This window comes from Podarcis filfolensis, assembly GCF_964270895.1.
Source record: "Podarcis filfolensis genome assembly, chromosome: 2".
In the NCBI taxonomy this organism is placed as follows: Eukaryota; Metazoa; Chordata; class Lepidosauria; order Squamata; family Lacertidae; genus Podarcis; species Podarcis filfolensis.
Window position 1 is genome coordinate 12,975,665 of NC_139605.1, and position 25,836 is coordinate 13,001,500.

At 46.6% G+C, this 25,836-nt stretch overlaps 1 protein-coding gene across 1 annotated transcript; it reads left to right on the forward strand.

The window, feature by feature from the left end:
• The first annotated feature begins 4,673 nt into the window (after positions 1–4,673).
• On the forward strand, positions 4,674–17,269 carry LST1 (leukocyte specific transcript 1). The gene is made up of 5 exons (XM_083602615.1): positions 4,674–4,868; positions 6,215–6,266; positions 9,108–9,218; positions 12,584–12,606; positions 16,150–17,269. The coding sequence occupies exons 2-5, from the start codon at positions 6,239–6,241 to the stop codon at positions 16,399–16,401; spliced, it is 414 nt and encodes a 137-aa protein (XP_083458741.1). The 5' UTR covers positions 4,674–4,868; positions 6,215–6,238; the 3' UTR covers positions 16,402–17,269.
• Positions 17,270–25,836: the final 8,567 nt, after the last annotated feature.

Here is a 25,836-nt window from a genome sequence, read left to right on the forward strand (position 1 = left end):
ATTTAAAACAAAAGTAGCCACATGAGGGACACGGGTGGCGCTGTGGGTTAAACCACAGAGCCTAGGAACTGCTGATCAGATGGTTAGCTGTTTGAATCCCCGCGACGGGGTGAGCTCCCGTTGCTCAGTCCCTGCTCCTGCCAATCTAGCAATTCGAAAGCACCTCAAAGTGCAAGTAGATAAATAGGTACCTGTCAGAGCTGCCCAAGGTCCCAGCTCACAAAGGACCAACGCTGCTTCGTTGTTAAGTACAAAAGTCTTTATTGAAGTTCAGTTTCACTTCCAGAGCCGCAGCGCGCAGCTCTACGTCTCACTGTCAGACCGCTGATGATCCCTCTGAATCTCCTCCCCCTGTACACCAGTTTAAGACCCTCGCCTTGCTCCACCTTTTCCGCTGCTCCTTCCTCCTCTGGGTCCGCCTGCCCGCCGGGGTCTCGCCCTTTCTAGCCTCTTCTGACGCTGATTCCCCTGAGCCTTCTCCCTCCCTCCGGCGGGCTTTAGGAGCTGGTTCCCCATCCGGGTCTCCTGCTGTCCCCCGCGCCTGCACATCTGAACTTGGCGCGCGCGCCCAGCCAGCAGCTTTCCTCCTGACCGTTTCACTGCTGCTGTCACTGCTTCCCCCTTCGGGGGGGCTAGCTGCAACTGACCTCCCCTCCATTCCCCCACTCTCCGATGGAGGCGTGGTCAGCCCTGACTCACCTCCTCTGCCAGCTGGAGGGGACGCTGGCCCTGACACATGTGACTCTTCCCCCCCACTACGCTCTGGTGGGGAAACTGGTCCCGATCCCCCACTGCTGCTTTGGGGTTCCCCTCTGGCTCCTTGTTTCTGGTGCGTCCCCTCTGGGCCCCCCCTTGCTCTGACCATCGGCGCCCCCTTCTGGGAATCTTCTGATTCGCTGGAGAAGCTCATGGAATCTCTCGGGCCACTGTCATACTCCCCTACGCTGCCCTCGGATTCTTCCCCTTCGCTCTCCATTTCCTCTCTCCCCAGTGCTCCTGCTCCTGAGTCCCTGACAGTACCGCTCCGGCGGGAAGGTAAACGGCGTTTCTGTGCGCTGCTCTGGTTCGCCAGAAGCGGCTTAATCATGCTGGCCACATGAACCGGAAGCTGTACGCCGGCTCCCTCGGCCAATAAAGCGAGATGAGTGCCACAACCCCAGAGTCATCCGCGACTGGACCTAATGGTCAGGGGTCCCTTTACCTTTACCTAGGCGCAGGAACCCCTATCCGCCACAATTCAATGAATGCAACCATGCCATGCCGGAAACATTCCTTTTAGGAATTATAACAAATGACACCCCCAAAGACAGGAAGAGAATCTTTTTATATGCGACAGCCGCCGCAAGGTTACTGATTGCAAAAAAATGGAAATCAGAAGAAGTACCAACACTGAAAGACTGGCAACATAATTTTTTTGAAATGATTGAATTAGCAAAAATGACGGCCACAATTAGAATGCAATCTAATCAAAAGCTCAAACAGGAATGGAAATGTGTAGAAGAATACATGACCAAAAGATGCTCCAACAATAATTTATTGATTATGTATAGACTGATTTCACAAAGTTAAGTTAAGGAGATATATAAGAATGAATGTTTAATTATTAAGATACAAAAATACAATCTTGATAATAAAGTTACAAAATAATAACAAGGAAGTCACGCATGGGTGGAGGGAAGACACAGGGCAAGAAATAAGAAATGGATAAATGTTGGTACATAATGAAATGTGAAAATGCGAATTTACAAATATAATGTATATGTATCATGTAAAGATTTCATATATGTATTGCAACATTAATAATAAATAAATAATTTTTTAAAAAATGAAGGGGGGGGGAAGAATGTGACCATGCCACACCACCCATTTATCACTCAGTGGCTCGTCACTTGATGGCTGCCGCATCACGTGATAGCTTACGAATGTGAAAAAATCATCAGAGATAGCTAGTGTTGTATAGTGGCATAATAGACTGGGCTATAAAGAGGGTCTGAATGTTGCTCTGCCCTGAATCCTGGCTGTGGCCTTGGGCTAGCCACTTAGTCTCAGCCTCAGTCCTCCCGCCTGTGATATGGGGATAGTAATAGTGACTTAACGTACAGGGCTGCTGGACTTTCAGCCATCAAGTGCTTAGCTGAACAGCAATATTTGTTTTTTTTTTAAAGTTCCTCATGAAAGTGAAGAACAATGGACAGACACACTTCGTCGGAGATTCCAAAAACAGGGAGCCACCACCCAAAAAGTCTCTGTCACAAAAATAAACACCATTTGGACAGCTCCCTTCAGCTACATGCATCTAAGGGCTCTTTGTGCACTGCTTTTTAAAGAATACAGTGGTACCTCGGGTTACAGACGCTTCAGGTTACAGACGCTTCAGGTTACATACTCTGCTAACCCAGAAATAGTACCTCAGGTTAAGAACTTTACCTCAGGATGAGAACAGAAATCGTGTGGGGGTGGCAGCGGGAGGCCCCATTAACTAAAGTGGCACCTCAGGTTAAGAACAGTTTCAAGTTAAGAACGGACCTGTACAGGTACAACTCTCAGGGATCTGGGATTGGCTGGAGCCGCACATCAGATGTGGAGTTGGTGGCAAATCCAGGTGTGCCGCTGTGTAATGTGTGAAACAGCCCTGTGAGTGATGAACACGGGCCAAACACGTAGTGGGTATGAATGTGTGAACCGACATTGTGTCTAAATTTGTGTGTTGGTGCTCCCAAAAGGTGGCTCAATATTGTAAGCAGATTGTTGCAACGGGATCCCCCGCCCCCCAGGAAAGATTAAATCCCAATTAAAGTGGATGAGGTGTGGGGCTGTGGGCTGGCTTTTGGCTAGCTATGGGTTTATCCGCTATTCCTCTTGTTGCGCTGATTTCCTCTGGGGGAAAACCACTTTTCGGCACTCAGTCGGAGCAAACGGCAATTCGGGTTTTCTCCTGATTGATGTTTGCTCCGATTTAGCACTAAAGAGAGGGTTTTTTTCCTTCCCCTGAGCAGTGCAGAGGGGAAACTGCTTGCATAAGCAGAAGTGTGGACAAGCCCTACACTGTGTGGCTGCTGTGAAAAATGTGCTTGCATAAGGAGCACCCATCTCATAACAAAAACCTATTTAATATAGATTTGAATCTCTGGGAAAAGCTTTGGAAGAGTGATCTGAAGTTCACAGCATGCTATTCTTTGAAGGAGAACTACCTGAAAATGTGGCAGAAATGACCGGCAGAATTCGAGACCTGGGAGAAGAGTTGATGGAAGAGGACTGGAAAAAGTTCAAGGATTATCTACAGAAATATAGTAAATTGTTTGAATGTTAAAATGATGTGGGATGTAAAGGTAACACGGCATTTGGGATATGGTTAAAAGAGGTATGAAAAAAAGGATCTAAAAAAGAGGGGAAATTAGAGATATAACAAGTGGGAGTACACAATTATAAACGAGATGTGAAAGAGGGTTAGAATTTGCTGAATTTGACGGAATAAAGAGGAACACAAAAAAGGGAGATGTGAGGAGGTCAGGAAAGAGGGATATAGAACCTTGAAATTTAAAAGTGGATTCTTTTTCTTTTTCTTTTTTTATTAAGTGTGTATTTTTTGTTTTTTGTGTTGATATGTATTTGTTTGATTTTTATGTGTTGTAAAATCCTAATAAACATTTATTAAAAAAAAAAAGAACTACCTGAAAATGATTTATAGATGGTATTTAACTCTGAGTAGACTTGCTAAAACGTGTAAGTCCAAATCAGATAAATGCTGGAGATGTAATGAGGTTGAGGGTACGTTGTATCATATGTGGAAGACTTGTAAAAAGGTAAAAGAGTATTGGGAAATGATATATAATGAATTGGGAAAAAAATGTTTTAAAGTACCGTACCTTACCAAAAAAACCAGAGTCCTTTTTGTTGGGGATAATTCAGATGGAAATTCCCAGGTGTCAAAAAAGACTATGTATGCTACTACTACTGCGGCCTGTGATTTGTTAGCCCAAAAATGGAAAACGATCGAGGTCCCATCTAAAGAAGAACGACAACTTAAGCTGATGGAATACGTGCAGCTTGCAGATTTAACATATAGAATAAGAGAACAAGAAGAACATACGTTTAAAGAAGACTGGAAAATGTTTACTGAATATATGGGTGAAAATTGTGTTCATTTAAAAACGCTGGTAGCACTAAGATAAATTCAGCGGTGTAAATAAGTTTTGATGGATGTAACAATGGATTACTGAATGGTTCAGTTCATGTAAAATATTCAGGGATGTATGGTATGCAAAATGAACCACGGAAAGAAAAGAAGGGGAGTCGTTGATTTAAGGTTGTTTAAATGAACCTTTTGAAATGTAAATTAGAAAATTTAATAAAAATTATATATTAAAACCCCCCCAAACAAACACCCATTTCAAAGCACCCTACAAGACCCCGGGGGGGGGGGGGAAGCGTCAAGTCGCCTTGATCATTTCATTCCATTGCTTTTCTGGCGACTGTCGTTCAAACTGGGTTTGTTAACCCAGTTTTTGTCTTGGATTGGCTAAGTTCAGCCCGAGAACACGAAGCCTGTGTTTTTAACAGCTCAGATAGCAATCTTGAGACTCTTGTGGGAGTGGAGCCTGTTGTCCTCTATAGCGAGTGCCTTCTGAGCCCTGCTTCTTCTGTCCCAGTGGTCGAATGGAAACATCTGCTCTGTAAGTTCTGGTTTTGTGTGCTGGGTCCCTGTTTCCTGGTGGAAGCAGAAGTTGCAGCTCGCTGCTTCGTGACATCTGTCACAAGAAGGTGTCAGATCGAAAGCGAAGACAGACGGCCGAGGACGGATGCCTGAGCGCTTGGGATGTTGAAGACGCCCCAAAGCCCTTGGGACCAAACTGAATAAGTGGGAGAAGGTAAGAGGGGATTAAATGGAACCTGTCATCCACTTAGGGTCTGGATCTGTGAGAGAGTAGTGGGAAGGGCAAAGGATTTGGGAAAATGCAAAGGAATGGGTGAATGAAGAGAGACATTGATATTAGGGGCAGGGAGAGATTTCAGTGAGTCTTCCTGTGAAATGTCTGAGGCTTCAGTCACCTACAAAGTTCAAAGGGCTGGAGCGGTGGAGCGACTGAGCTGTATGAGCTCAACAGTTTTATTTTATATTTTATTTTATATTTTATTTTATTTTATTTTATTTTATTTTGTACTTCTGCAAGCCCTGGGGTTCTTGTTTGCAATTCTGGTGGCACTCACCACTTGTGTTTGCTGTGTAGCTGCTGTATAGACCAGCTGGCAGAGCACGAGACTCTTCATTTCAGGGTTGTGGGTTTGAATCCCACGTTGGGCAACAGATTCCTGCATTGCAGGGGGGTTGGGCTAGATGACCCTCATGGCCCCTTCCAACTCTACGGTTCTGTGCCAGTTGTGATAGCTGAGCATGCATTGTGCAAATTGGATACATACCTTGGAGTTGTTGTTGTGGTTAAAAAACACCCCATGTAACTTTTTCAGCAATGTAGTGCAGCAGTTAATCATGCGAGCTGCGTTTCTAGGTACAAAATTATCTCAGACACGCTTGGTGACTGTCAGACGAGTCGTTGTTTCCTCAGCTTCAGCCACCTCTCTTCCACAATCTCCAATATAGAGATGATTATGTTACTGACTTGCCTTCCACGGCAGTTGTGAGGGTTTGCTGAGATTTTGTACATGAAGCAGTTTGAACATTTGAAATGCTCTTTTTATCTGCCTGTGGGAAACCCTGTTGTTCCTTAATTTGTTGTTGTTTAGTCGTTTAGTCGTGTCCAACTCTTCGTGACCCCCTGGACCAGAGCACGCCAGGCACTCCTGTCTTCCACTGCCTCCCGCAGTTTGGTCAAACTCATGCTGGTAGCTTCGAGAACACTGTCCAACCATCTCGTCCTCTGTCGTCCCCTTCTCCTTGTGCCCTCCATCTTTCCCAACATCAGGGTCTTTTCCAGGGAGTCTTCTCTTCTCATGAGGTGGCCAAAGTATTGGAGCCTCAGCTTCAGGATCCGTCCTTCCAGTGAGCACTCAGGGCTGATTTCCTTCAGAATGGATAGGTTTGATCTTCTTGAAGTCCATGGGACTCTCAAGTTCCTTAATTATAGATCAATAATGGCAGAAAATGTTTTCTGAGACAGCCTGCCCCCTACTACCATAAATAATAATAATAATAATAATAATAATAATAATAATAATAATTCCATGCCTTTGACTTGTCTCTTTTGTTTCGTTCTAGAACACCTCGTTTCTTACTCTGGCGATGCTTGTTTTGCATTGTGAAGGAGACGGTAGGTACATTTCAGCCCTTGGTGTCAACTGTTCTCATCCACAGGTTGGGATCAGGGCCAGCCCTGCCATTGGGTAGACTGAGGCAGGTTCCTCAAGGGGCAGGGGCAGAGGTGGGGCAGAGGTGTTTCAATTTCTGGGGATGGAGTTGAGAGATGACCTAACCTGGGGAGAAAACAGCAAAGACCTGATGAAGAGAGCACAGCAGAGGTTATATTTTCTGAGAATCCTCTGGAAAAACAATCTTTCAAAGGACCTGTTAATGGCATTTTACCATTGTACTGTGGAGAGTGTATTAACTTACGGTTTGTGTGTGTGGTTTGGGAGCTGCGCGGTCAGGGGAAAAACAATGCTGTCCAGGGTTGTAAAGACTTCAGAGAGAATAATTGGGTGCACTCTTCCCACCTTGGATCAAATCTATGCTGTCAGGTGCCATAAGAAAGCTGCAGAGATAGCGCAGGATAGTACACACCCCAGAAATGATCTCTTTCAGCTTCTGCCTTCTGGAAGAAGGTACAGGGTTATAAAGACTAGGACTAGCCGCCTGAGAAACAGTTTCTACCCAAATGCAATTCTGGTTCTAAACGCAGCATAAGGAGTCTCTATAGCATATTGTATTTTAAAATGGGGGTTCAGAGTTTTTAGGGGTTTTTGAATGTCTTACGTAGATTTTTCAATTTCATTGTTCTCTATGGGACAATGACAATAAAGATATTGTATCGTATCGTTAATGCCCATTTAGAACACATGGCTTCCCCCCAAAGAATCTTGGCAAGTGTAGTTTACTATCCACCCGCCTACAATTCCTGGCGGCTTTTAATAATCTACTGCTTCCAGCTTTGCACCTCAGCCTGGGGTAGGTGACGCCATAGGAAATGTAGTTCTCCCAGGGGCTGTGGAAACTGCACCTCCCATGGACCCCTGAGCTGGGATGTGCTGTTACCCAGGACGTCAGTGCCACAAAGGCACCCCAAAACTCATTCTCCTCCTCTGCTTGGACCCCTTCACTGCTGCTCTCATCACCAGCAGGAGTGCCTGTTTGGCCCCACAACCGTGGGGGTTTGGGCCGTGAGTGCCATGCAGGGTGCAAGGCCCTGGCACCGAAATTTGAGGGTGCCTGGCCCCTTCATGGGGAATTTTGTGGATGCCCAGGCACCCAGGTCCCTGGGCAGTTGGCACCTATGTCACCAAGGCATGGAAAATGAGGAGAGTATGTTTTTGGGTGGCAGCTTTTGCCAATGAGGTAGGGCAGCTGAGACGAGCAGGTAATTTTCCTAAGCCCTTAGATTGGCTCAGGCAAACGTCTTGATTTATTCTGCTGTGTTCCTTTGTGTGCGTTGTGGATGCTTTGAAAAAAAGAAATCAGGTGATTTGTGTGAGCTAATCCAACAGGGGCTTGGGATAGGCGGCAGGGCTTTTCAAAAAGCATTTTTCCTTGAAGGAAAGAACAAACTCAAAAGGGCACGTGAAAGGGCACGTGTTGAATCTTCCCTTTAAAGATTCAAACGCACATTTACTTAGATGAAAGAGCGTCATGATGAATCGTGCATTTTAATAGCAAATAACTGTCATTTCACGAAGGCTGAATTAAAAAATGTCCTAACTCGAATACAGCGGCGCCTTGGTTTTTCGAGCGTCTCGGAAGCCAAACAATTTGGAAGCCAAACGCCGAAACCCAGAAGTAATTGCTTGCGTTTTTGAATGTGCCTTGGAAGTCGAATGGCTTCCGCTGTGTGTTTTTCCATTTTTTCAATGGATTTTGCTGATCCTTGGTTTTCGAACGTTTCGAAAGTTGAACGGTCTTCCGGAACAGATCATGTTCGAAAACTGAGGTTCCACTGTGTTTTTTGTATATATAGGGGTGTGTGTGTGTGTGTGTGTATACACACACACACGCACACACGCACACGCACACACACACACGCGCACACACACACACACACACACACAGTGGTACCTCTGGATGCGAACATGATCCGTGCGGGATGCACGTTCATACCTGCAGCATTCGCAACTCGCAGCAGCGCGTCTACACACGGGTGGGTTGCAATTCGCTGCTTCCGCGCATGTGTGTGATGTCATTTTGACCGTCTGCGTATGTGCAAGCGGCAAAACCCAGAAGTAACGCGCTCCGTTACTTCTGGGTCGCCGCAGCGTGCAACCCGAAAATACTTATCCCGAAGCTACTTCAACCCGAGGTATGACACTGTGTGTGTGTGTGTGTGTGTACACACACACACACACACACACACACACACACAGTGTCATACCTCGGGTTACAGACACTTCAGGTTGCGTTTTTTTGGATTACGGACTGCCGAAACCTGGAAGTACTGGAACGGGTTACTTCCGGGTTTCGGCGGTCACGCATGCACAGAAGCGCCAAATTGCAACCCGCGTACGTGCAGACACACTGTTGCGGGTTGCGAACGTGCCTCCCGCATGGATCACATTTGCAACCCAAGTGTCCACTGTATGTGTGTGTGTGTGTGTGTGTGTGTGTGTGTGTGTGTCTGGAACAGGCTGGCACTGTCTCCTCTCTCTCTCTCTCTCTGTCTGGCTGAAATAATTTTCTTAGGCGGCATCTGTTCACCAGATACTCTGGGCAGTGGAGGTGTTGGAGGCTGGCAAATGCCCAGCCATGCCACCCTCTGGAATGGGTGCTGGGTGGAAGAGGTCTTGCTCCAGCCCCCTCAGGCCTACGTCCTCAGGAGGGGTGACACGAACTACAGCTAGTTTTGGTTCCAAGATGAGGAGTGGGATCATAGGCAAGAGGAACGGGGGGCAAGAGGGGAGACTGGGCTTCCTGGCACTGACGGCGTCACATCTTCCCAACTACGCAGATCGCTGCCAAATCACAAAGTGGCTGCTCTTCGGAGGAGGAGCTGCCATTCTCCTGATGCTGCTGGTTATCGTGATCCTCTCCATCTGCCTCTGCCGTGTCTGCAAAAGAGGTAACGATCTCGTTGTGAAATATCTGGGAACAGCCTCTAAAGCAGGAGAGAAAAACTTCCTGAAACAAAGGATGTCCTTTTTTAAAATCAAAACCTTTTTAGCTGAGAGGTTGGTCCTTGCTGGAGAGCCTGCAAAGTCCTAAACCTCTGTTCCTGAAATGACTAGGGAAGTGTGGAATTGTTCTAAAGTTGAGAATACTTTCCTCAAATCAGTCCCGGTCCCCAACAGTTAGGAAACCTCAATAAGTTTATTGGCTTTGCGTTTCGGAGAGACCTGATCTCGGGGGGGGGGGGGAAAGGACAGATTTCTGTGGTCGCATATGCAGAAGGTCCCTGTTAACGGAAAAATCCGAGGGCTCCCTTCGACAAAAACAAAGACACCAACCAGGATTACTTGGAGCAAAACAGCAGCCTGTAGGCTTGGCCTTTATTGATCTGTTGCAACAGGGTGCTCTCCTCACCCGCAGGAGAGAGGAGGGACCCAGAAAAATGGCGCGCAAGGCCTTATAAAGACTTTTGAAATTGCCACCCTGTAGATCAAGACCGCCCCCAGAAACATCATACATACATCACAGACGGGGTGTAACCTAAGACCACCCCTCAGATACATCACACCTACATCACAGAAAAGGCGGTCTAAAACAGAAATTTAAATGTTGTTTTTCTCCTGTCCTTGTTTATCTCCTGTCTGGCAGGTTGCATTGCCTGGGGAGCTTGGCAATTCTTTTGTAGTGATAAATACTTAGTTCCTGGGCCAGGTCACAGGCTCACACCCTATTCAAACACAGACATACCCTTAAGACAGGATTTGTGAAGGAAAAGACAATGGGGAGGCTTTTCCAGTTTGACCTTGCAGAGAAAACATTTGCTCAGTTTAGGAATCAAAATGGTTCCAGGTTGGCCTTCCTGTGCTGATCTATGTATGTGCTTGGTTGGTACACTTATGAACATTACCATATATCTAAGACCATAAAATTCCTATCACATCCCGAATTCAATTTCTGGCATCTCCCTGCGCAAGGCTTCCTGCCTGACACCCTGGAGAGAGGCTGCCAGTCAGTGTAGACAATATGCAGCTGAGTACATCAAGGATCTGACTCAGGATAAACCTGCCTCCTATGTCTGTACAAACTACGCCTCCTGGTCTAGCGTGAGGACCAGGGCCCCTTTCAGACATCCTTTGTTTTGTGTATTTATTATTTCAGACCCTCCAAGTGTCCCTATTTTCCAGGAACATTCCTGGATTTACAGAAGCCATCCTAGTTTCTGATTTGATCTCAGAATGTCCCACTTTTCCTTAGGATGTTCCTATTTTCATTGGAGAAATGTTTATTATCAAGGATCGCAGGCAAGCAAAGAAAAAGCGATGAAGCGATTTATTAAAAGCTTTAAAATTATAGAATTGTAGAGTTCAAAAGGACCCTGAGGATCATCTAGTTCAACCTGCTTCAATGCAGAAACCTCAACAAAAGCATCCATGACAGATTCAAAACATCTCCAGTACAGTGGTACCTCGGGTTAATAACTTAATTCGTTCTGGAGATCCATTCTTAACCTGAGGTACCACTTTAGCTAATGGAGCCTCCCGCTGCCGCTGCGCGATTTCTGTTCTCATCCTGAGGTAAATTTCTTAACCCAAGGTACTATTTCCGGGTTAGCGGAGTCTGTAACCTGAAGCATCTGTAACCTGAAGTGTCTGTAACCCGAGGTACCAGTGTACAGATATGGACAGGGAAATAACTCAACCAAAAAAACCCCCTGCTAGAATACGAAATCCCGCTTTCAACAATAATTTTAGTAATTATTTTATTATTTATACCCCTCACATCTGCCTGGGTTTCCCCAGCCACTCTTGGCGGCTTCCAACACATATAAAAGCACTTGCAGGTGTATGTGGGATAGCAGACTGCTTTGTTTCCACAATCAGTGCATGTCTTGCCACTTCCTACTGAAATCCTGTTGGCTTTCCACACCACAAATGTTCTGGGTTACTGTTGTTTTTATTCACAAAAAAATATTTATATACAGTGGTACCTTGGGTTACAGACCCTTCAGGTTACATACGCTTCAGGTTACAGACTCCGCTAACTTAGAAATATTACCTCGGGTTAAGAACTTTGCTTCAGGATAAGAACAGAAATCGTGCTCCGGCGGCGCGGCAGCAGCAGGAGGCCCCATTAGCTAAAGTGGTGCTTCGGGTTAAGAACAGTTTCAGGTTAAGAACGGACCTCCGGAATGAATTAAGTACTTAACCTGAGGTACCACTGTACTACTATTTTTTTAAAAAAAAAACCCAAAGCAATTTACAGCTATATATATTTATAACAAAAATGCACAAACCTTTAAAATCAGAGACCACCAGCCAGCCATTATGGGAAGATGTATTTCTAACTGCTAGGGTAAAAGCACCTCTCTGGATGGCAATAAGGCACCAAATATACCAGAATGATGTGCGGATGACCCAGTAAATCTACCACTCACATACTTATATTGCATCAGTGATATATTGTCAAAAGCTCCTGGGGAAAAACAAACAAATCCAAAGAAATATTCCGGAGGGACCTATAAATCAGATATTTCACTTCGTCAAATACTTTTAAGGATCACTTTTGTATACACAGAAAATCACTGTGTGAGCAGCTACAAAGTCTGGCTGCTACCGGGACCCAACGCAACCACATTTTAAGAAGCGGGTGCTGTAAATTGCTTTGGGAGCAACAGAATGTCTTGACAATGTTACTCCTCCCAGTGACATTGCCTGGAAAAATAGGTGGTTACCCTATGCGAGCTTTGCGTGCCTGCATGTAAAGTATTTTTGTACTTCTGCAAACCTTGGGGGTTTTCCCAAGCCTGTGGATGTGTGATGATTATGGAGAATGCAGTGGCTGAGTTTTTGTTTATAAGGCAGCTTCCTGGGCTCCTGCTTGCTGTAAAAATATAAAGCACAACCTGAGGAAATAAGAATATAAATAATAATAATAATAATAATAATAATAATAATAATAATAATAATAATTTATACCCTGCCCATCTGGCTGGGTTTCCCCAGCCACACTGGGCGGCTTTCAACAGAATATTAAAATACAATAACCTATTAAACATTAAAAGCTTCCCTAGACAGGGCTGCCTTCAGATGTCTTCTAAAAGCCTGGTAGTTGTTTTTCTCTTTGACATCTAGTGGGAGGGCGTTCCACAGGGCGGGTGCCACCACCGAGAAGGCCCTCTGCCTGGTTCCCTGTGACTTGGCTTTTCGCAGCGAGGGAACTGCCAGAAGGCCCTCGGCGCTGGACCTCAGTGTCCGGGCAGAACGATGGGGGTGGAGACGCTCCTTCGGGTATAACAAGTGTTTTTGTTTTCCTTCGCAGGAAAGAAGCGAAAACCTATAGAAGTAAGTACTGTGTGATTTAGAGACAATACCGAAGCAGGCAGAGGAGGCTGGGTGAGGAAGAACTGTACACATTTGCAGCATGTAGATTCAGGATCCACAGACGAACTAGAGGGATGGGGAATGGCTCAAAGGAACTTTATTCTCCGGAGCTTCTAAGGCAAACTTGTACAACAACCTCTAGGGCATTGTGGAGTCCTGCAGATATTGTGTGCTCCCAGCCCCATCATCCCAAGCCAGCGTGCCCCAAACATCACCACATTGGCTATCCCTGCCCTAGGCCTGTGGAACTGCCTGGGCCACATGGCTCTAGGGCAAGTCCTCGAATCACCAACCTTCATAGTTCTAAGGGAGCATCTCTAGATTCTAAATTCTATCAATACCAGAAGGTCGTCCCTGAGATAAATTCAAGGCGTTAGAGCTGATCATTGTGGTTTGTCTTAAAAATAGTGCTCGTCCCATAAGCTGCACACTGGCCTGAGCTCGGTGTAGTGTCTAGGGATGTTGGAGTGGAAATTGCCAATGTTCACTGGTTTGCCTCATGTCCAGAAACTGGAAACCAACCCAGTGTATATGTTGTTGTAGGGACGTGGGTGGCGCTGTGGCCTAAACCACTGAGCCTCTTGGGCTTGCCGATCAGAAGGTCGGCGGTTCGAATCCCCGCAACGGGATGAGCTCCCGTTGCTCTGTCCCAGCTCCTGCCAACCTAGCAGTTCGAAAGCACACCAGTGAGAGTAGATAAATAGGTACCGCTGTGGCGGGAAGGTAAACGGCGTTTCTGTGTGCTCTGGTTTCCGTCACAGTGTCCTGTTGCGCCAGAAGTGGTTTAGTCATGCTGGTCACACGACCCAGAATGCTGTCTGTGGACCATAGCTGTCAACTGTCAGATTTGAAAATAAGGGATCAGCGGCCTCACCTGTCCCGGGGACAGTCTACGGGATATCTAACAATCTGGGATAGCAGTGGGAAGCAGCGGGAAACGGCGCTGGAATAAGGGAATTTCCTGCAAAAAAAAAAAGGGAAGGTTGACAGCTATGCTGTGGACAAACATGGGCCCCCTTGGCCTGAAAGCGAGATGAATGCTGCAACCCCATAATCACCTTTGATTGGATTTAATAATCCAGGGGTCCTTTACCTTTTTTACCTATATGTTGTTGTGGCTGCTTTCAGCCCAAAAATGACACTTCATTATGTCCTAACCCCCCCCCCCCGATTTGTATTGCATTTCCTTTTCATCAGAATAACCTAATGGCAATGTAATCTATGTAGCTAATAATGTGCAGTATTCCCTCATCTTAGGCAAGGGTTCGGTTCTGAGGGTTAAGCATGTAGTCAAACCTTTGGCGGTACCCTGTGGCTAGTGGGTGAGAGGGGGAGGGAACACCAAAACTGGCATGCCAAGTGGGCCTCACTGGGCCCACTTGCTGCCATGGAAATGGAAGGCTAGGCATGTTCACGTGAGATCTCGCGGGATCTTAGATTGTCCCGCGTGATCTCAGGGAGCATTCCAGAACTGGTGTGCTAAGTGGACCTTGCCCCCAAGTGGATCTGGTACAAAAAGAACTCTCCACCTTGCGTGGGACTAGACTTGCGCAATTTCAACCGGCCTGCCTTTAAGCACGTATGGTTGAAATTGTGCACGTGAAATGAGGACGTCCTGCAATATGGCTAATGGCATTTTGGGTGGGAGATGAACTGCAGCGGAACAGAAACATCGCTGCATGCGACAAATCCAAGGAGGAATGGGAAAAAAGGTGCCTACATACGTTCCTAGTGATGACCAGCCAGCGTCTTCTTGAGACTGCACCATTTTGGACTGTAGACAAGGGCTAAAATGACCAAATAGGGGGAGGGGAGGGGAAATATTTATACACGTAGAAAACTGATGTATCAGGAAGGAGACCAGGCTGAAAACCCTCTTCTACTTTTCTATGTGGAGAGGTGGGGGTTTTTTTGTCCAGAGGACTGGAGAATAATTCAAGCCTATGAGAGCACATCTAAAGTCTGGTACAGTCCAGAGAAACAAGTTTAGCTCCTCAGAGGAAGCTGGATAAAAAAAAAAATGCAGAAGAAGTGCGCGACCCAAAAAAGGACTTAGATTTGCATAAAATTTGAGCAGTGGGATGAAACTGAATTCCGCTGAACTGTGACCAGAATTGTGGTGGTGGAGGTGATAAGGCTAAATTTGTACTCGCTGCAGAAAGTGGGTGGGTAGAGAGGAAATCAACTGATACAGCAAAGGCCCAAATACAGATATTTTTCTTCCAGGCAAGGGACTAAGGCTGCAATCTTAACCCCACTTAAATATGAATAAGTTCCGTTGAACTCAGCGGGGGTTCCTTCTGGGTGCACACAACTGCACATCACAATACTAACCAGGGCTGCATCTAGACCCATCAGAGAAGCGCTCCAGTTTAAAGCGTTGCAAATGTAAACAGGGAAAACAGGTAGAGGAAAAGGGGACTTGGCATCATCGTCTGGTGGCACAATGTTATATCTCATATACAACACGTATAAATCAGATTTTCTTTACCAGTCTAGCTGAGCCCCAGGTCTAGGCAGAGTCAGTCCTGTTGAGTTCCATAGGGCTTACTCCCAGGATGCAGTTCTGCAATCAAACAATATTTACCAAAAAAAAATATGCATCTATTTAAAGTAAAAGTGCGCATAGAAATGAGTGGCAAAGGAACATGCAAAAATGTATTATGCTAGGATGAATTGCTTGCAAAAAAGAAATGTGTACATCGCTCAAAGCTGCATACAAAAAATGTGCCCGTTCGGAGAAATTCACACTAAAATGCTGAATGATTTTCATTGGGATCTTTTTGTAAAACAAACAAAAAGAAACAAACTGCTTCAGAAATGTGGAGAACTGATTGGAAATATAGGAAACCGAGAGAAACAAAACTGAATTAAATCCATGCCTATTGTGAGGTCAGGGACGCGGGTGGCGCTGTGGGTTAAACCACAGAGCCTAGGACTCGCTGATCAAAAGGTCGGTGGTTCGAATCCCCGCGACAGGGTGAGCTCCCGTTGCTCGGTCCCTGCTCCTGCCAACCTAGCAGTTCGAAAGCACGTCAAAGTGCAACTAGATAAATAGGTACCGCTCCGGCGGGAAGGTAAACGGCGTTTCCGTGCGCTGCTCTGGTTTGCCAGAAGCGGCTTAGTCATGCTGGCCACATGACCCAGAAGAGTGAGATGAGCGGCAACCCCAGAGTCGGTCACAACTGAACCTAATGGTCAGGGGTCCCTTTACCTTTACCTTTATTGTGAGGTCAGGTGAGGGAAACATAGCCCTCACAGGGGGAGATAAGGAGAGATGGGTTTGAGACCCTCCCTGACAGGTGAATTCTGCCAATGGTGGCTTCTGCCATCATCCAAGCACTGTGCCCAGGGAACTCCCAGGGGCCAACAAGGATGGAGGAGGAGGTATGGTGGTGGTGGTGGGGCTGAATTTCACGTTCCGGTTCAAATTAACCAGCCCGCTCTTCTCATCTTTTGGTACTAACCGATGTGACCTCTTGCTGTATCCTTCCCCATCACTAGGGTGTGGCCGGCAATCCGGATGAAGCTAGCTTGCATTACGCCGAATTGCAGAACCTCCCCGATTCCAATAGGGGGCAGTGTGATGGGGGGACCTGCCCAGTCCCTTTGGCATCTCTCAACAACGACTATGCTACAGTGGCAGAGCTAAAGGAAACAGTCAGTCAGGGAAGCCACTGCAGGCCTGAACCAAACAAACAGGACGGAACGGATGGCGCGGTGAGTGGGGACCAGTCGTTCGTGGAACAGGACTGAACTTTCGTTGGACTGGAATGGGAGATTCAGCGAGGGGAAGAAGGTTCTGTGCTTGATGTGGACTGTGTATCTGTTGTGCTCGGATTCTGGCCCCAGAGAAGCTGAAACATTCTGCCATTGGACTGTTTGATGCAGGTTGAATATCTCTGCATAGATCTTGCGGGGAGGGGTGTGCCTAATTTATTTTGCTCCCCCCCTTTTGCATTTGGATTCCATTTTCACAAAGACAGGGAAGGGGGTTGAGGAGGGATGGAGACATTTCCTAGCTCAGGCATAAGCAAACTCCGGCCCTCCAGATGTTTGGGACTACAATTCCCATCATCCTTGACCACTGGTCCTGTTAGCTAGGGATGATGGGAATTGTAGTGCCAAACATCTGGAGGGCCGGAGTTTGCCTATGCCTGCCCAAGCTCATCTCTACAGCCGCTGACACGCTGTCATGGACTTGGAGACCTGGGTTCAAATCTCCAATGGGCTGGGCTTCATATAAGCCATTCATCTTAGGCTGACCTACCTCTCAGGCTGGACCCCCATGTATGGAACAATAGGTGGGGTGCAAAAGTGACCAAACGTGAATATATGTGAATATATATATCATGAGGACTAGCCTAGAAGAAAACCAACTCTGTGACAGAAAGCAGGTTCCGTATCTGCGCTGTGACATCTCACCAGATTTCCCAGCATGTCAGAGCTGAAAACAGGGACCCTCTTTCTTGTATATTGCCAGCATCTGTGTTTTCACCCTGCCCTCTCTCATTACACAAAGCTGTTATTTTCCTACTGTACACTATCTTCATTGAGTCTACAATAGTCTGTCTTTCGCTGCCCCTCAAAGCAAGGTGCCCCAGTAAAACTTACTGTGAAGGTCTCCTCATTTTAGTTTTATTTTTCAAATAATCTTACAACGAATGTGGCTGAAGCGCTGTAGGACGTCTTCAAGTCAAACTCATTCAGCGACGTTCACTGTCTGGTTGCTGGAGGAATGGAACGGAACATTGCAACAGTGCAGGGAGCACTTATGTTCTAAAAAAAGGTAAAGGTAAAGGACCCCTGACCGTTAAGTCCAGTAGCAAACGACTCTGGGGTTGTGGCACTCATCTCGCTTTACAGGCTAAGGGAGCCGGCGTTTGTCCGCAGACAGTTTTTCCAGGTCATGTGGCCAGCATGACTAAGCCGCTTCTGGCGAACCAGAGCAGTGCATGGAAACACCGTTTACCTACCCACCAGAGAGGTACCTATTTATCTACTTGCACTTTGATGTGCTTTCGAACTGCTAGGTTGGCAGGAGCAGGGACCGAGCAATGGGAGCTCACCCCGTTGTGGGGATTCGAACCGCCGGCCTTCTGATCGGCAAGCCCAAGAGGCTCAGTGGTTTTAGACCACGGCGCTACCCGCGTCCCTATTTATGTGCTAGGCTACCCTAATCTCATGCCCTCCAACTTCAGATGTATATAGAGAGGTGACATTTTTACCCCGCCCATCTGGCTGGGTTTCCCCAGCCACTCTGGGCAGCTTCCACAGAGACCAAAAATACACTAAAATGTCACACATTAAAAACTTCCCTGAACAGGGCTACCTTAAGATGTCTTCTGAATGTCAGGTAGTTGTTTATTTTCTTGACATCTGGTGGGAGGACGTTCCACAGGGTGGGTGCCACTACCCAGAAGGCCCTCTGCCTGGTTCCCTGTAGCTTTGCTTCTCACAATGAGGGAACCGCCAGAAGGCCCTCGGTGCTGGACCTCAGTGTCCGGGCAGAACGATAGGGGTGGAGACACTCCTTCAGGGGGGGGAGAGACAGGGGTGTGTTGCTTTGGCAGATAAGTGGACTATGCTTCAAAGGATGACTGACTGTGCAAAAGGAGTGTGTGTGTGTGTGTGGGGGGGGAATAAATAAAAACTCTGAGCACAGAACTGCCCCAAATGATGCTTGAGCAAGAAAAGAGAAAGATCCTCTTTTGAGGTTCTGAGCATGTTGCTCTTTCCTTCTCTCCCACGGAAAAAGCGGGTGGGTAAGTTTCAAGAAAAGAGGAAGGCTTTGCACTTCCTCTCGCCTCCTCAGTCAGGCAGCTTTGAAAAGGAGAAGAAAAATAAAGTCTGTTGCAGGACACCTGCTTCGAATGCAGCACTTAAAAGATTTTGGCGCCCTCATGTACAGTGGTACCTCGGGTTACAGACGCTTCAGGTTACAGACTCCGCTAGCCCAGAAATAGTACCTCAGGTTAAGAACTTTACCTCAGGATGAGAACAGAAATCGCGCGGCGGCAGCGGGAGGCCCCATTAGCTAAAGTGGTACCTCAGGTTAAGAACAGTTTCAGGTTAAGAACGGACCTCCGGAACGAATTAAGTTCTTAACCCGAGGTACCACTGTATATCTAATTCAAAATATAAACAAGAATCAACCGTGAAATAAAAATAAAATAAAATAAAAATGAAACAAAACCAACAGTAAGGTGGAAAACAATGTTTAGTTTTGTACACTTCCACTTTATATTTGAAAGTAAATTCTGCTACTTTTTCTAATTGCAAAGTCTTTCATCAGATCCTCAAAACGAATCTTACGTAACACATCTGCTTCCAACACTTAGCAGAAAAGATGAGGGACCCAGCCTGGGCCTTGTTGGGTAGTTGTTCTGTTGGGTTTTTTATAATATATTTCAGCTGAGAAAACAATCGTTCAGCTGAGCAATTTTGTCACCGTTAATGTGAAAAGTCCGGCAAAGTGGCCCCCTCCCCCACTTCCCTTGATGCCCTAAGCACATGCTTATTTTGCTTAATGGTTAATCCAGCTCTGGCATGTAGAAGGCCACATGCTTAATCCCCACCCTCTCCATGTTGGGCTAAGAGAGAACTGTGTCTGAAAACCATGGAGATTGCCCCTGCCAGCCAGTGTACGCAGTACTGCCTCTGCTAAATGAACCCGTGGCCCGGCTCATTCAGAGGCAGCTTCCTATGCTCCTACGACTGACAACTCCCCTCCCATCTGTGGCCTGGCTGATGCAACACAAGGGTAATATGTAGTTCACGCTTAGGAGCTGCTGACTCTCTGGCTAAAATGCAACATAGCTGCCTCTCAGTGCTGGCTGCAACCTGCCCCCTTTCCCATTTTCCTCTTTCGCTCCTCTGCACATAGCCTTGGCAGCTGACTGGGGCACCCTTCGCTGGTAAGCACTCGAGGTAAGGCCTTAAGCACAGGGGCAAAGGTCGCGCTTTGTATGTAGAATTCAATATCTGGCATCCCATGTATAGGTTGCAAGGGAACTCTGAAGACCTGGAAAGCTGCTGTTAGGCAGTGTGGACAGAACTGAAACTTGATATACAGTGGTACCTCGGGTTACATGCGCTTCAGGTTACATGCGCTTCAGGTTACAGACTCCGCTAACCCAGAAATAGTGCTTCAGGTTAAGAACTTTGCTTCAGGATGAGAACAGAAATCGTGCTCCGGCGGCGCGGCGGCAGCAGGAGGCCACATTAGCTAAAGTGGTGCTTCAGGTTAAGAACAGTTTCAGGTTAAAAAGGGACCTCCGGAAAGAATTAAGTTCATAACCAGAGGTACCACTGTATATCATAAAACAGAAAGCTTAAAATAATTCTCATGAGGTACATAATTAACAACATCCTAGAAATGACTTTAACACATCAGCTTCTTAAAAAAACAGTGGAAAAGGGGTGTGTGTGGTTGTGAGATGGTGTGTTTTTAACCTAGTGTACAGTGGTACCTTGGGTTACAGACGCTTCAGGTTACAGATGTTTCAGGTTACAGACTCCGCTAACCCAGAAATAGTACGTCGGGTTAAGAACTTTGCTTCAGGATGAGAACAGAAATCGTGCTGTGGCAGCACGGTGGCAGCAGGAGGCCCCATTAGCTAAAGTGGTGCTTCAGGTTAAGAACGGACCTCCGGAACAATTAAGTTCTTAACCCAAGGTACTACCGTACTGCTAAAACGGGGAATGATTGACAGACATGTACAGGTACAACTCTCAGGGACGAATTAAGTTCGTAAGCAGAGGTACCACTGTATCCCTCTTTGTGCTGTCCTGACAGCTGGTTGGGGGAAGCTCCTGGCTCCTATCTTTGCATGCAGAAGATCCAAGATTCAATCCTTGGCATCTTCAGGCCAAAGGATCCGGGAGCAGGTGATGGAAAGATCTTTCTCTTGCCGGAGACAGGGGAGAGCTGCTGCCAGCCAGAGTTGGCAAGAAGTATGTTTCCCAGTAGGTTTCCAAGCACAATTCAAAATGTTGATGCTGACCTTCAAAGCCCGAAATGGCCTCTGCCCAGTATACCTGAAGGAGCGTCTCCACCCCCATCATTCTGCCCGGACACTGAGGTCCAGTACTGAGGGCCTTCTGGCGGTTTCCTCACTGCGAGAAGTGAAGCTACAGGGAACCAAGCAGAGGGCCTTCTCGGTAGTGGCGCCCGCCCTGTGGAACACCCTCCCATCAGATCTCAAGGAAATAAACAACTACCTGACTTTTAGAAGACATCTGAAGGCAGCCCTGTTTAAGGAAGTTTTTAATGTTTGCTGTTTTATCGTGTTTTTAATATTCTGCTTGGAGCCACCCAGGGTGGCTGGGGAAACCCAGCCAGATGAGCAGGGTATTATTAATTAATTAATTGATTGATGAATTATTAATAAAAACAAAAACAATAATAATTATTGAGTGTGATGAGCAAAGACCTTGAGCTGGTCCAAGCTAGCTGTGTTCTCTATGCATCCCATACAGCATCTTAGAATAGAATCATAGAATCATAGAATCATAGAATCATAGAATCATAGAGTTGGAAGAGACCACAAGGGCCATCGAGTCCAACCCCCTGCCAAGCAGGAAACACCATCAGAGTACTCCTGACATATGGTTGTCAAGCCTCTGCTTAAAGACCTCCAAAGAAGGGGAATCCACCACACTCCTTGGCAGCAAATTCCACTGTCGAACAGCTCTTACTGTCAGGAAGTTCTTCCTAATGTTTAGGTGGAATCTTCTTTCTTGTAGTTTGGATCCATTGCTCCGTGTCCGCTTCTCTGGAGCAGCAGAAAACAACCTTTCTCCCTCCTCTATGTGACATCCTTTTATATATTTGAACATGGCTATCATATCACCCTTCCAGAGTTAGGGACTGGTGAATTTCTTTATTTCAGTTTCCAGCAATTTCTCATCTCTCCCATCTTAAGTTCAGTTTGCAACATTTCCACATCAATTTCTCTCTGTCTCTCTCTCTGTGTGTTTTTAAAGACATCCTGAAAATTTGTCAGCCCTTGAGCCCCAACAGACACATTTTTGCAAGCAATTACCCCCAACACAACGCATTTTGTGAATGCATTTTCACGAGTCTATGCTTTTTTTTAATGCACGTTTTCTGCCAATATCTGCATTTTTGTAGATGCAGAGAAAACTCCATTGCAAAAGTGCACATTTCGAAAGATTTCAGTTTGCATTTCAGTTTTGCCTGTTGTTCTGGAAAGCACCGAGTAGGTAGACAGACATTAAGATGTGAAGCAAACCAAACATTTGCCCCCCGATTCTGCCAAGGGCTCACTGTCCTTTTTATAACACACCCTGAAGGGAAGTGAAATTCTAAAGCAGACAAGCGGGTTTGAAAGGAAACCTGCAAAATTGCAGCATTTGCACAACTCCAGACATACAGGCATTACAAAACTGCAATGCAATTTCTGACCCCTGCAGAGGATCATGGTAGCACAGTTTGCAGGCTGTTTTGCTCCCAATGGAATTTCCAGACCAAAATATGTTGTTGTTTGTTTAGTCGTTTAGTCGTGTCCGACTCTTCGTGACCCCATGGACCAGAGGACGCCAGGCACTCCTGTCTTCCACTGCCTCCCGCAGTTAGGTCAAACTCATGCTGGTAGCTTCGAGAACACTGTCCAACCATCTCGTCCTCTGTCATCCCCTTCTCCTTGTGCCCTCCATCTTTCCCTACATCAGGGTCTTTTCCAGGGAGCCTTCTCTTCTCATGAGGTGGCCAAAGTATTGGAGCCTCAGCTTCATGATCTGTCCTTCCAGTGAGCACTCAGGGCTGATTTCCTTCAGAATGGAGAGGTTTGATCTTCTTGCAGTCCATGGGACTCTCACTTTCTGCCATCAAGGTTGTGTCATCTGCATATCTGAGGTTGTTGATATTTCTTCCGGCAATCTTAATTGGGATTCATTCAGCTCAGCCTTTCACATGATGAATTCTCCATATAAGTTAAATAAGCAGGGAGACAATATACAGCCTTGTTGGACTCCTTTCCCAATTTTGAACCAATCAGTTGTTCCATATCCAGTTCTAACTGTAGCTTCTTGTCCCGCATAGCTAATGCTAGCTTCCGAAGAGGGAGCACATTCAGTGATAGAGCCTCTGTTTTGCATACAAAAGTCTCTAGGTGTCATCCTTTGCATCACCATGTCAGGCTGGAGGAGACCCCCTGCCTGAAAACCTGGAGACCTGTGGCTGCAGCCACTGTAGACAGTTCTGGGCTAGAGATGCTGTTGGTCTTATTCAGTATTAAGCAGCTTCCCATGCCAGGGATACATATTGGAATAGCTCAGTCAACAGAGCAGGATATTCTTAATCTCAAGGTCATGGGTTCAAGCCCCTTGTTGGGCAAAAGGATTCCTGTGTTGCTGGGGGTTGGTGCAAGTCTATGATTCTATGTCCTCCAGGCCAGCTTAAAAGGTAAAGGTAAAGGGACCCCTGACCATTAGGTCCAGTTGTGGCCAACTCTGGCGTTGCGGCGCTCATCTCACTTTATTGGCCGAGGGAGCCGGCGTACAGCTTCCGGGTCATGTGGCCAGCATGACTAAGCCGCTTCTGGTGAACCAGAGCAGCGCACGGAAACACCGTTTACCTTCCCGCCAGAGCGATACCTATTTATCTACTTGCACTTTGACATGCTTTCGAACTGCTAGGTTGGCAGGAGCAGGGACTGAGCAACAGGAGCTCACCCCACTGTGGGGATTTGAACCGCCGACCTTCCGACTGGCAAGCCCAAGGCTCAGTGGTTTACACCACAGCGCCACCCGCGTCCCAAGTGGTAAAGGTAAAGGGACCCCTGACCGTTAGGTCCAGTCGCGGATGACTCTGGCGTTGCGGCGCTCATCTCGCTTTCCTGGCCGAGGGAGCCGACATACAGCTTCCGGGTCATGTGGCCAGCATGACTAAGCCACTTCTGGTGAACCAGAGCAGCGCACGGAAACACCGTTTACCTTCCCGCCAGAGCAGTACCTATTTATCTACTTGCACTTTGACGTGCTTTCGAACTGCTAGGTTGGCAGGAGCAGGGACTGAGCAATGGGAGCTCACCCCGTCGCGGGGATTTGAACCGCTGACCTTCCGATTGGCAAGCCCTAGGCTCAGTGGTTTAACCCACAGCGCCACCCGCGTCCCTTCCATGCCAGCTTAGATCCCATTAATTAAAGCTTGCTGGCTGTTGCTGGAGCAATGTCTGAGCTGCCCTTGGTCCTGCAGAAACGACTGCAACCTCCACCTGTTGCTTTGCTATGGATTGGTTGGGGGCCAAAAAACATGTGACTTTTAATGCCTCTTTTTCACAGGATCAAATTCTTTCTGTAGGCCTGGTCACAAAACAGGAACCTAAATGGCCTTTTTTCTTTTTTTCTTTTTTTGCAAGTATATATAGTTCAGTCATTTAAAAATATTTTTAAACTGGTGTGGGTGTGTTGTGTTTTGCAGAGATAGGACAACCTTTGAGTCCTTAGAGAGGTCTTATATGCATGTGTTTTGAACCTGGGGCCCTCCAGATGCTATGGACAACAACTCCCATCTTCCCTAGCCATTGGCCATACTGTCTGGGGCTAATGGGAATTGGAGTCCAACAGCCTCTGGAGAACTGCAGCTTGGGAAATGCCTAATAATAATAATAATAATAATATTTTTTTTATTCCTGGTTTAAAAACTGGGCTCAGGGCGGCTAACAGCAAATATAAAACATTGATTAAAATGCTACTTAAAAGCAACATAAAATACAACATAAAATGCAGCATCAATATCAATAAAATTTAAAAATCATTGGTTCAGATCATTGGTTCGTTTGCTTTCTCCAGAACCACTTTAATTTTGCTCTACAAGTCCTAAAATCAGGGGTGGAGAATGTATTGCTCTCTGGAAGTTGCAGGACTACAGTTCCCATCATTCCTGACCATTCACCATGCTGGCTAGGGCTGATGAGTGAACCTGGGCTGGAAATGTTGTTAAGAAGCCAAGCTCACACAACCTGTTGCAGGCCTATCACCATTAAGAGGCTTTGTGCCTGTAGTTCTCTCCTTTGGCCAGTTGGTGGCACACAAGCCAAACAACCACCTGACTTCTCCCAGGTCACAGATTCAAGCCCTGACACTTCTGACACCATTTCCTGCAGAGTCTCCAGTACACATTTTGCAAACGCTCGTCTCCTCACTGTGCTTGTAAGTATACAGCAGCCCCCAAACAGCACACACATGGTGTGAGCCAGCATGCGTACGTGAACGGACTGTCAGCAAAGGACCCTCCACCTGCATGTACCCGGGTGTTTAAAGGATGCACGTACATACATAATCCATACTGCTGCAAATAATAACAATGTACACACAGCAATCGGCGTTTTGCCTCTTTGTCATTTTCTGGAATCATAATCCTAGTGTAAACCCAGGTTAGCCCTAGTGAGTGAGCATGCAGTGTCCCCTAGTGGTTCTTTGTGCAATGATGTTTACATAAAGTATGTTTCGAGAGGGGAAATTGCAAGTGAAACCTTTGAAAGACTTCCACATTTTCAAAAATAGCATCCGGCAGAGTTTTACTCGATGACTGGGCTCATCCTGGGGCTTTTGTTGTTGTTTAGTCGTTTAGTCGTGTCCGACTCTACGTGACCCCATGGACCAGAGCACGCCAGGCACTCCTGTCTTCCACTGCCTCCCACAGTTTGGTCAAACTCATGCTGGTAGCTTCGAGAACACTGTCCAACCATCTCGTCCTCTGTCGTCTCCTTGTGCCTTCCATTTTCCCCAACATCAGGAGCTTTCCCAGGAAGTCTTCTCTTCTCATGAGGTGGCCAAAGTATTGGAGCCTCAGCTTCACTATCTGTCCTTCCAGTGAGCACTCAGGGCTGATTTCCTTCAGAATAGTTTGATCTTCTTGCAGTCCATGGGACTCTCAAGAGTCTCCTCCAGCACCATAATTCAAAAGCATCAATTCTTCGGCGATCAGCCTTCTTTATGGTCCAGCTCTCCCTTCCCTACATCACTACTGGGAAAACCATAGCTTTAATGGGTGGCCATATTCAAACTCTGATGGATAGCGTCATTATACACTTGAGTCACCAGGGGGTGGTGTAATCTAGGTGGAAGCAGGAGTTTTCCTGTGTCTACCCTGTCCTTGGTTCAGGCAGCCAATAAAGTCCTTGTTTAGGTTCCTGCCTGGCATGCAGTCTTCCATGAGAGTCT

Coding starts and splice junctions, on each gene's coding strand:
- LST1 (XM_083602615.1), top strand. CDS start 6,239: ATGCTTGTTTTGCATTGTGAAGGAGACG. Junction 6,267..9,107: donor TTTGCATTGTGAAGGAGACG/GTAGGTACATTT, acceptor CCAACTACGCAG/ATCGCTGCCAAATCACAAAG. Junction 9,219..12,583: donor CTGCCGTGTCTGCAAAAGAG/GTAACGATCTCG, acceptor TTTCCTTCGCAG/GAAAGAAGCGAAAACCTATA.